The 12,789-nt window shown below is 57.0% G+C and overlaps 1 protein-coding gene across 2 annotated transcripts in view; it reads right to left on the bottom strand.

Annotated features, from left to right (window-relative positions):
• The window catches only part of COL18A1 (collagen type XVIII alpha 1 chain), an 82,215-nt gene that overhangs the window by 36,999 nt on the left and 32,427 nt on the right, over window positions 1-12,789 (bottom strand). Inside the window, exon 1 of one of the 2 annotated variants that reach the window (XM_079766357.1) lies at window positions 10,477-11,172. The exons of the other annotated variant lie outside the window; for it this stretch is intronic. Coding sequence (XP_079622483.1) covers window positions 10,477-11,146 — 670 coding nt within the window. The 5' untranslated portion in view covers window positions 11,147-11,172. Of the gene's footprint in view, window positions 1-10,476; window positions 11,173-12,789 lie in introns of those variants that run through there. 2 annotated transcript variants of the gene reach the window in all.

The raw sequence follows: 12,789 nt of genomic DNA, 5'->3' as shown, positions 1-12,789 counted from the left end.
AGCAGGGACCATCCCAAACCAGCGTGGCAAGAGGAGGGGCAAGGAGCCTACTGTGAAGGGGTTGGGGGTTCTGAGCCCACCTGCAACCTTGCCCCACACCCCGTCCTCATCCCATGCTTAGAACATGCCTCGCCCCCATCACTCATCATCCCCACGCTCGGACCCCACGCTGGGACCCACAGGAACAGTGCAGGGCACGGGCAACAGCATCCCTCACTCCCTCACAAACAAGGAAAAGAAGGCTGTGCTCCGGGCTGTCCCCTGCAGCTTTAGCCTCATCAGAACCAGCCCGGAAGCACACTCCTAGGACAGCAGAAAACGAGAGGGGCTGTGCCTCCTGGAGGACTTGGCTTAGCTGGTTCGGTCCTGTGGTTTCCACGTCTGTGCTGACACTCAATACAGCAACTCACACCCAGCCCCCCAGGTTGGCTGGGGCTTAGGAGATGTGACAGCTCGGCTGAGGCTATTGCATGGGCTTCTGGGAACCAAGTCAGCTCGGACCAAGGGTGCCACGCAGTGTTTCCAGGAGGCGGGGGTTCCAGCTTAAGGTTCCAAGTGTCGGGGCTCTCCTCCCCTCCTGGTGTGTCCACACTGGGGTGACCTGGAGAGCAGCCTCGTGAGGGGGATCCACCGGCAGGAGGTCTGCTTTCTCAACCCACAGATGCTCAAACTAGTGCGACTCAAGCTAGAAGGCAGATGCCCACCTGCCTTCTAAACACCCGGAGGCTCATGCATCCCTTCCATTCACGCCCCTCAGGAGCCAACAGTCAGAGCCGCTCGTGTGTCCTCCTCCTGGGCCATCAGTGTCACAGAGCACGAGTTCTGACTGACATCCCAGCATTTGGAGGCCCCTCAGTGGCAGGAGCCCAAGCGGGGACACAGCCAGGGTGCTGGGTTCTCTCCCCTCATTTCTTGTCCAGCAGGAGGAACCAGAGGCCCTGCTGTCCATGATGCTGACCCTGGGCCGGAGCAGGGCCTGACCTGACCGTGTGCCTGGACCTGCCCAAGCCCTCGCATGCAATACGGAGCATGTGGGGGCCACTAGTCTCAGGCTCCCCTGCCCTAGGGGCCAGGAGTGCTGAGCGTTAGGGCAGAGGGCTTAGATACGTCCCCACGCAGTGAGTGTGGTCACTGCCGGACACAGGAGAGGGCAGGCACCAGCTCAAGGAGAGACCGGTGCATGCATGACTTCCTGCATATCCACTTTGCCCGGCGGAGCCTGACTCTGTGGCCAAAGTTGGCTAAGAGCCCTGACCCTTGGAAAGTGCAAGTGTGTGTGTGTATATGTGTGTGCGCGTGCGCACACGCACATACGTCTAGTACGTGCATCTATGTGACTGCTTGTGTGTGATGGGCACCTGGGTCTGGCCCACCAGCAGGGCCAGGCTGACCTGGGGTCTTCTGGGGCAAGCAGAGGGAAGAAATGCTGACCCCAATTTCCTAAGACAAGTTGTCTTATAAGAGTCCCTGAGGAAAAAATAAATAAAAACAGGAGAAAGGGCTACCGCAGGGGGACATGCACTGTGGGTACTTGCCAGGGTTGGTTCCCCAGGGTCAGCGGTGTGGCTCTGAGTGGCCCTGCTGGCCCGCCATGTGGCAGCACTGCCAGCCATCCAGGGCTCCCACTGATCTCACCCTCCCTGAGGGTAAGACCCTCATGCAGACGGGAAGTGGGGGACTGCCAGGAGCAGCGGACGGCAGCCTCGGTGGAACAGTGGCCTGGCCTCTGCTGAGGGCGAAGGGCCCCTCCTGAGAACAGGGGCCTCAGAGGAAGACCCTGCCTGTGGAGGTGAGTGGTCACTTGCTGCTCAAAGACAGACTGCTGTCCACCAGGATGGCGGTTGCTATGACAGTGCCTTGTATCAGAAGGACCTGGGGCCTGAGTGTCCACTCAGGGGGATGTTTAAGATTGGGAACAGGACTGTCACCAGTTTGGGTGCCAGAAGCCATGGTGTCCTGACTCAGCTGTCCCCAAAGTTAAACACGGGTATGCTCCACCACCACCCTTCCTCGTTCGGGGCTAGAAAATTTTCCAAATTAATTAAGAAGTCAAGATGCAGCCCTGGCCGGTTTGTTCTGTGGTTAGAGCATCGGTCTGCGGACTGAAGGGTCATGGATTCAATTCCCGGTCAAGGGCACATACCTTGGTTGCGAGTTCACTCTCTGTCCCCCCCCCCCCTCCCCCACCCCTCCCACCCGCGTCGGGGAGCATGCGGGAGGCAACCAATCAACGTGCCTCTCTCACATTGATGTTTCTCTCTCTCTCTCTTCCCCCCCTCTGCTCCCCTCTCCCTCCTTCCCAATCTCTCTCTCTAAAAAAAAACACACAACAACAACAACAAAAAAAACAATGGGAAAAATATCCTTGGGTGAGGATTTAAAAAATAATAAAAGAACGCAAGATGCAGCAGCTGTCGACTCCTGGGCTGGAGGACAGCAGCATGGTACCCGGGCAGCCTAGGGAGCCCAGGGATGGATGAGCAGCTCCTTCTCCAAGTGCTCCCACTTCCTCTCCGTGACACCTCAGGTGCCCGTTGGAAGGAAGCCTCCGAACGCCAAGGCCCTGAGCTCACTGACCAGCTCGCCAGTTCCAGGCACCGAGAGCGTGAGTGGAGGATGCGGCCACCTCCCCGCAGAGCTTTGGCAGCTGCTGCGCTGGGGTCAAGGCCCACGGCAATGGCCCTGCTGTCTTGGGTGGGAAATCAGCATCTCTCTAAAAAGCGAGCCATGCCGCTCTCTGAGAGCTCAGAGGAATGCCTTCCCAGAATGCCGTGTCCCAGAACGCAGTGGGTGACACCTTTGACAAGCTGGGGCCCATCCCGTGGCCCACACTCCCCTCAGATCAAGGAATCGGGGGACTAGCCTTGTTGAGGACACGTTTTCCTTTCAGCAAGCAGGCCAACCACGACCAAGTGGACTTATCCCAGGCATGCAAGGCTGTTTTTTAATGAATTAACGTACTCTATCACATCAAGGCTAATGAAGAAAAATCACAATATCCCGTCAAAATTGTAGAAAAAGCACTTGACAAAACCCAATACCCATTCATGATAAAAACTGTCAGTGAACTAAGAGTACAGCAGAATTTCCTCCACCTGATAAAGAATATTTACAAAAAAAACCTACAGCCAACATCATACTTAATGGCGAGAAACTTGAACCTCTCCCACCAGAATCAGGTACAAGGCAGGAAAGTCCCCTCTCTACTTCTTTTCAACATCATACTGTTAGTCCTAGCTAATGAAATAAGACAAGAATTGGAAATAAAGTACACAAATTGGGAAGAAAGAAATAATACTGTCTGTTTGCAGATGATATAATCATCTATGTAGAATACTCAAAAGAATTAACAAACAAACCCCCCCCCCCCGCCGCCACACACACACACACACACACACACACACACACACCTCCTGGAGCTAATAAATGATCATAGCAAGGATGTGGGATACAAGATTAATATACAAAATTCAACTGTTTTCTACATACCAGGCAATGAACAAGTGGAATTTGAAATTAAAAACAGAATACTATTTACAGAATACCAAAATTAAATACTTAGATATAAATCAAACAAAATATATACAAGATCTATATGAGGAAAACTATAAAACTCTGAAGAAAGGAATCATAGAGCTAAAGAAATGTAGATATATTCCATAAAAAGACTCAATATTGTCAAGATGTCAGTTCTTCCCAACAATCTATAGATTCAAAGAAATCTCAATCAAAATCCCAGATAGTTATTGTGTGAATATCGACAGATTCTAAAGTATATATGGAGAGACAAAGACCCAGAATAGCCAATGCAATTCTGAAGGAGAAAAACAAAGTTTTCTAAACCTACAGTGATCAAGACAGTATGGTATTCTTGAAACAACAAAGTGATTCATGGAACAGAATAGAGAACTCAGGAATAGAGCCACATAAATATAGTCAACTGATCTTTGACAAAGGAGTAAAGGCAATAGAATGGAGTAAAGATGATGTTTCCAACAAATGGTGCTGGAACTGCTGAACACCAATGTACAAAAAATTAAATCTAGACACAGACCTCATACCTTTTACAGAAATTAACTCACCGTAGATCACAGACCTAAAAAGGAATGTGCAAAACCATAAAACTGCTAGAAGATAACAGGGAAAACTCTTGATGACCTTGGATATGGCAATGACCTTTTAGATATAACACCAAAGGCACAATTCATGAAAAAATATCATTGATAAGCTAAGCTTCATTTAATTTCTTTAAGATTAGAAACTTCCGTTATGCAAAAGGCACATTAAAACAATAAGAAGACACACCACAGACTGGAGGGAATATTTTCAAAACATGTATCTGATAAAAGGAGATATATCTAAAATATACAAGAACACTCAAAACTCAACAATAAAACAAACAATCCGATTGAAAAGTGGGCCAAAGATCTTAACAGGCACCTCACCAATGTGAGAATCAACAAATCATCTTTTCTGTCAAGGAACAGTTTAGACAGCCGCTGGACTGCGTGACTTGGAAGACGCCATGTTGACCACATGGCTTGCAGCTCCCCTGAGGGCCGCCATCTTGAAACAGCAAAGGCCAACCCCTCCCTTTGAATTAGCCAATCGGGAAAGACTGTGCACCTGAGCTCCAATCAAGAGCAAAGGACAGGTCACGTGCATCAGGGATTATAAACCCGAGCACATCGCCTGCTCAGTGTGCACACACTTCCAGACCATGTGTGCACACCCTGCTGCGTAGAAGTAAAGATGTTTGCCTTGCTGCCTGGCTCCCGAGTATGTTTTGTGTTCTACCAGGACCAGTGACTTGGATGGCTCGCCTTATTTCTAACACCAAAGAAGAGGTAAATATGGCAAATAAACATATGAAAAGATGCTCCACATCACACTCACCAGGGCAATGCAAATTAAAACAGGCATAAGACACGACTTCACACCTATTAGAAGGGCTACAATCAGGAACACTTGACAGCCAAGTGCTGGCCAGGGTGTGGAGCAACTGGAACTCAGTCACTGCTGGTGGGAATACAACCCGGTGCAACCACTGTGGGAGACAGCTGGGTGGTTTATTACAAAACTAAACACACTCTTACCCTACAATCTAGCAATCACACTCCTTGGTATTTACCCAAAGGACTTGAAAACTTATTTCCACACAAAAACCTGCACACAGATGTGTACAGAAGCTTTATTCCTAACTAGAGGCCCGGTACACAAAATTCGTGCACTTGGTGGGGCATCCTTCAGCCCAGCCTGCGCCCTCTCACAGTCCAGGAGCCCTCGGGGGATGTCCAACTGACGACAGCGCTGCTGTGGAGGCTGGAGAGGCTCCCACCACCCCCGCTGCACTCGCCAGCCATGAGCCCAGCTTCTGGCTGAGCGTGCTCCCCCTGTGGGAGCACACTGACCACCAGGGGGCAGCTCCTGTGTTGAGCATCAGTGGTCAGTGCGCATCATAGCAACCGGTCATTCCGCCATTCGGTCGATTTGCATATTAGCTTTTTATTATATAGGATTGCCCAAACTTGGAAGCAACCAAGATGTCTTTCAGCAGGTGAATGAGTAAATAAACTGTGGAACATTTAAACAATGGAATATTATTCAGTGACTAGAGGCCCGATGCACGAAATTCGTGCAAGGGGTTCGGCCCGCGCAGCCCCGGCTTTGTCCTGAAGGTCATCCGGAAGGTCGTCTGGATGGTCATTCTGCTGTTCGGTCTAATTAGCATATTAGCTCTTTATTATATAGGATAAAGAGAAATGAGCTATAAAGCCATAAAACGACATGGAGGAAACGTTAATGCATACTCAGTGAAAAAAGCCAGTCTTTAAAAAAGCTACATCATATATTATTCCAACTCTATGACATGCTAGAAAAGGCAAAACTGTGGAGACAGTAAAACGTTCAGTGGTTGCCAGGGACTGGGTGAGGGTCGGATGAACAGGCGGAGAAGAGGGGATTTGTTTAGGGTGGGGATGATGATGAACACATGCCATTACACTTTTGCCCCAATCCTTGGAACATACAACATAAAATGGAGGAGGCTGAGTGTGTTGGGGAGGGGAGGGGGAATGGGGGCATATGGGAAACCTCTGTACCTTCCCCTCAATTTTGCTATGAACCTGAAACTGCTCTTTAAAAAAAAAGTATTTTTTCAAAAAAACAGAACAGGCAAATGACAGCAGAAAGTAAGCAAACATTGCAACACGACTATCAGATAAAACAGAAGTCAAGTTGAAGCCATTAAGTGGGACAAGGGGGTGATACTTTCAGTGCTCTGACATGTAATGGGCCTGGCACCACCCACATGCACCCGACCCCCCAATACACACGGCACACGGTGAGGGGGGTGGGAAGTTCTCTCTCAGGATGCCGACCCAAAGGCAGCTGCCTGCCCCACTCTCCCATTAGAATGGAGCACACGCGGAGAGACTCCCCGAACCGCCGAGTGAAGAGCAGGCCACACCTGCCACTTCATTACCTGCAGCAGCAATTCCACAGGCAAGCGTCTGGGGCGGGTGAAGAACCTCATCTCAATATCACAGAACAAACCCCTCAGGGACATCTACTGCTCAACACTTGACTGAAAGACTATGAAGGGCAACTGGAGGCACCCATGTCACTGGGTGGGGACACCACGGACACGTGACATGATTCTAATGTCCAAATCTGACTTCACATCAACGCCCCCCACAAAGGCCTCCATGAACGATTTCTGATGATCTAGATGAGGGCCCCAAAGACATCCTCATCTGGAACCTGTGACTATTATTCCATGTGGCCAACACGACTATGCAAACGTGATGACGGTGATGGCCCTTAAGATGGGGAGTTTGTCCAAATCTAACCACATGCACCCTTAAAAGGGAGAACCTCTCCCACTGGGGCAGAGAAAGTTGTGATGAGGGAAGAAGACCCAGAGATGGCAGCCTGAGATGGGCCTGGCTGACCTTGCTGGCTTTGAAAAGGGACAAGGGGCCACGGGCCACTGGCCACAAATGAGGGCAAGGGTGGGAACAGAATCTCCCTGCAGCCCGAGGAGGAACCGGCCCGGACACCTTCATTCGAGCCCAGGGGGAGGACCTCTGACGTCCGACCCCAGGAGTTAAGGTAACACAACTGCGTGGTTGTAAGCCACTAAGTGTGTGGTCATTTGTCACAGCAGCCTCAGGACACGCCTGCACACACATCGATACCAATACACTGAGGGGACGGAGGACGCCCCATCCTGGCCGTGAGGGGCTTGGGCTGTGTCCAGCCCTCTCTCGAGTAGCTTGGATCCTGATGACAGTGTGTCCACAGCTAGTTGTGGGATGAAAACCTGACACAGGAGAGAAGCAGCGAGGGCACGATGTGGGGAGAGTGGTCGCGGGGGTGAGGGCCGGGGAGGAAGGCAGTCCCCCACAATGCAGCTCTGCAGAACCTCCCTTTCCAGGAGGGGCTGCCTCTAGACACCTGTCCCTCTTGCCCCAACCCTGCCCTCTGACCTGAGCTCCCTCCTTGCTAAGGGGCAATCCCCTACTGGCCCTCCCAGTGTGGACAGTGAGGACCTGGGACCTGCGCCTGCCCTCCCCAGGGTGGGGCCTCACCCACTTTTCTCTGTGGCCTGAGGGACACGTTCACAGATGGCAAGACCCTGAACCGAGTGCTCAACAGCGAGCTGACCGACCGGCAGCTCCAGCACAGGGCTCCCAAGGTGGCCTTCTCCCTCCTGACCACCTCCCCGCGCCCAGCCACTGGCTGGACTGCCCCAGCTCCTCCCCACCCCCTTCTCCTTAGGGGGGCAGAGAGGAGCAGGTACAGGGGAGGCCCTTCCGGAGGCTGGACAGAGCTGTGGCCTCAGGCTGGTGTGCTGGGACCAGGTGACCCATCCACACCCCACTGGCCCAGCAGGAGGGGCGTGGGGGCCAACTCTGCCAGGGCCTGCAGCCACCCTGCAGGGCACCCTCAGGAGGAAGGATGGGAAAGGTGGTGGGGCAGCTGAGACCCGATGGGCAGTGCTGGACAGGTCCGGGGAAGGAAGCAGCACCCGGGCTCAGGTCTCCCCCTCTCCCACAGAGAGCCCCCCCCTCCCCGCCTCACACACACACACACACACACACACACACACACACACACACACAGCCCAAGGACCTCACGAAGCCAATGATGGTTGTTGCATCCCAGCACCCCCACTCATCAGCCCCCCTAACCCGTCACGGGGCAGGGAGGGGGACATTCACCAATACAGGAGAGGGGCTGGGGCCTTCCTGGTCCCTCCGCTCCCCACCTGGCCTTCCTCCTCCTCCGCCTGCCCCCTCACTAAAATGCCAGAGGAGGGGGGAAACACCCGGGGGACCCTCCCCAGCCAGGCCACACCAGGAAGGTCCCTGGTGAGATGAGCTGAAACCCACCACCAGCCCGAGGGGGCGGGAGCAAGCAGTGAGCGCTGACGGCAGATTCCCCCAGGACCCTGCAGGGAACACGGCCTCCCTCCCACGCGGGGATCCTGCCAATGGTGCAGATGTCCAGTGAGGAGTCCTCTTTAGGCCACGCGGCTGACCAGGCCAGCTGCGGTCAGAGAGAGTCCCCGCCCCCCGACCCACACCCTCACCCACAGGAGACCGGGGCCTTGTCCGAGGCCCAGCAGGTCTGGTGTATTCAGGCCCTGCCCCAGCCATGTGGCGGCGAAGGAGGTGGAGTGGGGAGTGGCCAGGCTCCTCTACATGGAACCAGGGGCCCCGGGCAAGCCACTCCCTGGGGGGCGGCCCCTGCCACACACTCTCGGAGGGGACAAGGTGAGGAGAAGGCCCCGGCCAGCCCAATATTTGGGTGTTCCAGGCACCGCATGTGTATGGGGCGCGGGAACGTGCCGCTCACTGTGGCCCCCAACCCTACACGTACAGGGCCTCCCAGCGCAGGCCCTGATGGGCTGTTCCTCTGCCGGACACACTCCGGCCACTCCTGCTGGCAGCAGGCCCCAGCCCCGTCGCTGTCCGCAGCAGCCATCCTCCCCCCCACCCAGCCTCTGGTGTGCCCCTTCCGTGGGGTTGGGCACCACCCATCATTGGCACTTGCTCCTGCCCTGGCTGGGCCTGGGTGCTAGCAACCCCCTTCACTTCGCCCTAGGCCTGGCACAGGGGGCCAAGGAGTCACCCACACAACCCTCAGGGGCCCAGTATGGGGACACCCCCTTGAGATCCAGTGCAGCCACCCCACCCCCATTGCCCAGCGCCAAAGCCCAGTGCCTGCAGGGACGGATGAGTGGGCAAGGCTGCTCCCCACAGAGAGGAAGGGGAGGGGACACGCAGAGCCCGACACGGATGGGGCCTCTAAGCGCGGGGACCGGGCCCCACCTGAGCATCAGACTCACCGCCTGCTGGCATGCTTCCCCCCTGTGACACCCACCCCCAGCCCCCTCCCCCCAATCAGACTGGAGCAGCAGCCAGAAGCAGGTGGGAATGCCGGCTCCCTCGGCACATCATGCCCGCGCCCTCAGCCTCCCTTCCGTGACGGGGTGCCTCGGAGCACCCCTGAGTGAAAATGCTTGGGCAGGGGCTGCTCCCCACGCACTGCCGTCTCGCACACAGAACCTAGGGTCGCGTGCCGTTCTCTCCAGACCCCAGCCTCCCCCCAGCCAAGGAGGTGTGGCACTCCTGCCTCCCGAGGGCCCACCAAGGCCAGCACCGGGGGCAAAGGGGCCTATGCCAGGTTCACACCAGCCCTGGCCAGGCTGCCATGAAAGAGCAAAATGGAAAGGGTGGGGCGGGCGGGGCCAGGCATTACCTGCAGCCGGCCCAATGAACACACAGTGCCCGTCCTCCCAGGCCGGGAGCGAGGCGCAGGCGACTGGCAGCCTGCCCCCGTCCAAGTGGCTCCAGCACGCGTCCTCCAGGGCCTCGCAGAACTGGCGGCAGGGTGGCGGGGAGGGCGAGGGGCCAGCGCCGCAGGGTGGGGCCAGCAGCAGGCAGAAGAACCAGGCGAGGAAGCGGTGGCAGTGCGTCCGGAGGAGGCCGCCCCAGGCCCGGGCAGCCGCCAGGACCTCCTCTCCACTCGAGTGGTGGAGATGGTTGGGCAGCCAGGAGCGCCCGATGCCCAGGCTGCTGCAGACAGGCAGGGAGGGCGGCAGGGGCAGGCAGCGGCCGGCGACGTGGCGGACAGGCTGCACCGTGGGGCTCAGCCGGGGGGCCCTGAGCAGTGCAACGTTATCAGCAAGACCAGGCCCCACAGAATTAGCCCCGTGAGGAACCCAAGCACCACGGTCCCCAGTTGAAGCTGCGAGTGAGATCTGAGACAGATTGGCGGGGGGGTCAGAGGCGGCAGCCGAGGGGGCAGCGTGCGCGCCCAGGGAGCCCATCACCAGGGGAAGCAGAAGCGGCGTGCGCTCGAGGATGCCGGGCAAGAGTCCGTTGCCATCCAGATCCGGGGGCCAAGCTGGGGACTGCTGGCTTCCCCAGGGAGGGGCCCCGCCCCGCATGGAGGAGACAGCTCTACCTGGGGACTTCCGTGGCACCGAGGGCTCCCTGAGCAGTGCCCGGGGCCTGTCCGGGGAGGGCAGTGGCTGGGTGGGCACTGGCAGGCTGCCAGCCTCAGTCTTCTTCGTGTCCGGAGAGCTCAGGGCCCCACTGGTCAGCCAGGGAGTGGTCCCATTCTCCTGGGGGGCACTGGAGGGCCCTGGGAAGGTGAGGGGGCCTGTCGGGGTCGCAAGTGTTGGCATCTCCATTCCAGTGGCGTTCTCGGCGGAGGTGATATTACCCCACAGCTGGATGAAGCTCCGGATACCCATAGCCACGTTCAGGATCATGGCTCCGACGCCAGTAATATTCTCCCCCTTCGTGTCCGGGCTTGCCAGGGAGGGAGGACGGGCAGTGGAGGCCTCGCCCTGGCCGGCCTCCAGACTCTCCAGGGGCAGCTCGGGGCTGGCGGGCGCCGTCCCCCGCTCGGTGGGGCCATCCTGAGGGGCTACCTGGGTGGTGGTATCCTCTGTGGGCTGCACAGGTGGGCTGCCTGGGGCCGCGGAGACGGGGGAGGCGATGGGCTGATCCGTGTTAGTGGACCACAGCCATTCCAGCAGCTCCACCGGGCTGGCGGCGAGGCAGCAGGTGAGCAGCAGCAGCAGCAGCAGCAGGGGCAGGCCCAGGCGGCTGCTGGGGTTGGGAGCCATCGGGCTGTGTGCACCACGGAGGAGGGCGGGCAGGCCTCTGCCCTGGGGAGGTGGGGCCAGCCAGCTCCGCCCGGCCCACCCTCCCCGCCCACGGCCAGCAACCCCATTCATGTTCCCGGCGGCTCTTTCTTTTCCCTCTCATGGAAGAAAAAAGACAGAAACTTCTATATCACAGCGACACTGAGAGGGTCTCACACCTCCTTAAAACAGCCACAGACCCCGAGAGGCCCAGGGGACATTCAAGCACGTTCACTGGAATTCCTAACTCGCTGAGCTGTGAGCTGCGGGCCTCGCTGCTCCTCGCCGGACTACCGCCGATCCCTGTGCTGCTGTGTGTGAAAAGCGGGTCTCCAGGCCAGCACCCCGACCCCCAGGGCAGCTTCTGGAAGGAACCTCTCGCTGGCCCAATAGCCTGAGCACCCTACACAGAGCCCAGCTCCAAGAGACGGTGCCTGGCACAGCCCCCTCGGGGTGGCTGCTCGGGACAGGGCTGGGGCCATGGGACACCAGGGGGCAGCCCCCAGCCCTGTGCGCAGAGCCGCCGCAACTGAACAACAAGTGGGGTCCCCGCCTGCGCAGCATGGGACTGCACGCCCTGCGTGAAAACTGAACCCCGGTGCAAGTCCAGCTCCTCAGTTGCAACTGTTGCTTCTGAGAAATTCAACATCCAAGGAGGAGCCGGGAGGGACCTGGGCTTCCACCTGCTAGGAGGTGCAGCTCCTCAGCCTGCTCCCCGCCCCCCGCCCCCATTCCGTCCCCTCTTGCAGACGCTGGTCTGTCCTCACCCCATCTCACCAGAGCCTCAATCTGGGCTCAAACACTGGTGACTGGTGGCCTTCTGTAACACCTAACCCAGTGGTCGGCAAATTCATTAGTCAACAGAGCCAAATATCAACAGTACAACGATTGAAATTTCTTTTGAGAGCCAAACTTTTTAAACTTAAACTTCTTCTAACGCCACTTCTTCAAAATAGACTCGCCCAGGCCGTGGTATTTTGTGGAAGAGCCACACTCAAGGGGCCAAAGAGCCGCATGTGGCTCGCGAGCCTCAGTTTGCCGACCACGGACCTAACCCCTTTCTCACTGATCGGAAAGGCTCTCTCGGGGCTGACCCTGCTCGTGCCACGTTCATCATACTTGTCAGTCCCTGCGGGGGTTTCTGGTTAAACCCTGAGAACTACTTGGAAGGAACAGGACACGCAGCAGGGGTATGACACGGAGGGAAAGGAGGGTTATGGGACATACTGAGACTGCCGCTGCCAGCAGGTTCCACAGGGACAGTCGTCCTCCCCTGCCACCACCATCCCCCAGATCTCAGTCTCTGTGTGGACAGCAGGAACTGCCAGGTCACCCCTGCCCACAGCCTGGGTGCCAGCCCTGCACAGGGCCCCACCCTGCCTCCTCTCAGCCCTGTCTTCACCGGGCACCTCTTCCGAGCTGTGTCTCAGGAAAGGACGGGATCTGGGCACTGCCACTGCTCCAGAGGGCATGAACCAGGCAGCCCGCAGCTGGACATTCCCATGTGCCCCCGCTCCTTCCCTGGAACAGCCTCAGCTAACACTTCCTTCGTCCAGGACACGAAAAGGATGCTGCCGTGTGGCCGTAAGCTCTGCCCGTGCCGGCTTTGGGGCTGCTTGGATTTA

This window comes from Cnephaeus nilssonii (assembly GCF_951640355.1).
Source record: "Cnephaeus nilssonii genome assembly, chromosome: 3".
Taxonomy (NCBI): domain Eukaryota; kingdom Metazoa; phylum Chordata; class Mammalia; order Chiroptera; family Vespertilionidae; genus Cnephaeus; species Cnephaeus nilssonii.
The sequence above is the reverse complement of the archived record's forward strand: the minus strand, read 5'-3'. Positions and strand labels throughout refer to the sequence as shown.